At 62.9% G+C, this 1283-nt stretch overlaps 1 protein-coding gene across 1 annotated transcript in view; it reads right to left on the bottom strand.

Moving 5' to 3' along the window:
• LOC106724173 (protein cordon-bleu-like) overlaps nucleotides 1-1283 on the bottom strand; it is a gene marked incomplete at its 5' end in the record, with an annotated part of 4089 nt that continues 2806 nt past the window's right edge. The window contains 2 exons of the mRNA XM_014530518.1: nucleotides 1-18; nucleotides 596-785. Of these exons, the coding sequence (XP_014386004.1) occupies nucleotides 1-18; nucleotides 596-785 (208 nt within the window). The remainder of the gene's footprint in view (nucleotides 19-595; nucleotides 786-1283) is intronic.

Below are 1283 nucleotides of genomic sequence, written 5' to 3'. Positions count from 1 at the left end.
TCACACGAGCAAGGGCACCTGCGGTGGAGAGAGAGCCGTTATCAGGCCCGTGGAAGCCAAGGCCGCAGGCGTCCGGCGCCGAGGAGCGTGCACCGGCCCGTCTTTCCAGGGGCCTCGTCCACCACGCTGGCTCTAGTGGGTCCCCATCCCCCCCCAGGGCCAAGGAGGAAACCCAGACACACAAACGCACTGAAACGCCTTCGGTGCCTCGCTGTGGCACCCAGGGGCGAAGGTGTGGAACCTGGGGGTCCCCGAGGTGGTGTGTCTGCAGACCCCGGCCCTGGCCAGTGCTCCCAAGGGTCCGCCCCCCCTCCTGGTTTCTCTGAGCCCCGTGGCCGTCCCCTCCCTGGGCCCGCCTCTGCCTGCGGTCTCTCTCTGTTGGAGACGCCCCTTTCCTGGTGGGAAACGACCAGTCCTTCTCTCAGAACAAGCAGGCATAGCCTCTGGGGCAGGCGGTCCTGCTCCCCGACCTCGGCCGGCCGCCCCCATCACCCCCTCTGCCAAGCTCTGTCCCCGCCTGGGGCTTGTCCCCACCGGCCCGGCTCCCTCACCACCGGAGCAGGGGCTCTCCAGGCAGGAACCGCACTGGGCTCACCACTGGCCCGGGTGCCGAGCCAGTATGGGTGGTGGCCACGAGCAGACACAGGCTCACGCGTCCCCGCTGCACTGCCCATGACTGCACTGCCCGCGAGAGCTCAGGCTCCTCTCGGCTCCGCCCGCATGGGGTGTGGGCCCAGCAGCACACAATTGGGTTTGCAGAATTTTGAGGGGATAGGTCAGTGCCTCTAAAGGCAAAGGTTGAGAACATGTTTGGCAATGACACATCGGATAAAGGGCTAATCTCCAAAATATATGAGGAACTCACACAACTTAACAAAAGGCAGACACACAATCCAGTTAAAAAATGGGCCCAGGACCTAAACAGACACTTCTCCAAAGTGGATATACAGAAGGCCAAGAGACATATGAAAACATGCTCAAAGCCACTATCTTTGAGCGATCCAGACCCCCAAGGGCCCCCCAAGCTGGGAACCACGTGTGAACGCAGCTTTAAAGAGCACGTTGGCTCCATTTGCAAAGAGCAGGCTCCGTGCATTTTCCTTCAAGCTCCGGACACCTGCAGAGGTCAGAGGCCGTCACACGCACCAAGTGCACTCGCTGCGAACCCAGCAGACACCGCCAGGGCCCGGCCTGGCTGGGACAGGCCACGGACCCATTTTAGGCTCCTGCGCAGGCTGAGCCGGGCCCGCAGGGCGGGTGGCGGACTGCTCAGGGGTTAGTGG

Source organism: Myotis brandtii, unplaced genomic scaffold, assembly GCF_000412655.1.
Source record: "Myotis brandtii unplaced genomic scaffold, ASM41265v1 scaffold743, whole genome shotgun sequence".
In the NCBI taxonomy this organism is placed as follows: Eukaryota; Metazoa; Chordata; class Mammalia; order Chiroptera; family Vespertilionidae; genus Myotis; species Myotis brandtii.
The sequence above is the reverse complement of the archived record's forward strand: the minus strand, read 5'-3'. Positions and strand labels throughout refer to the sequence as shown.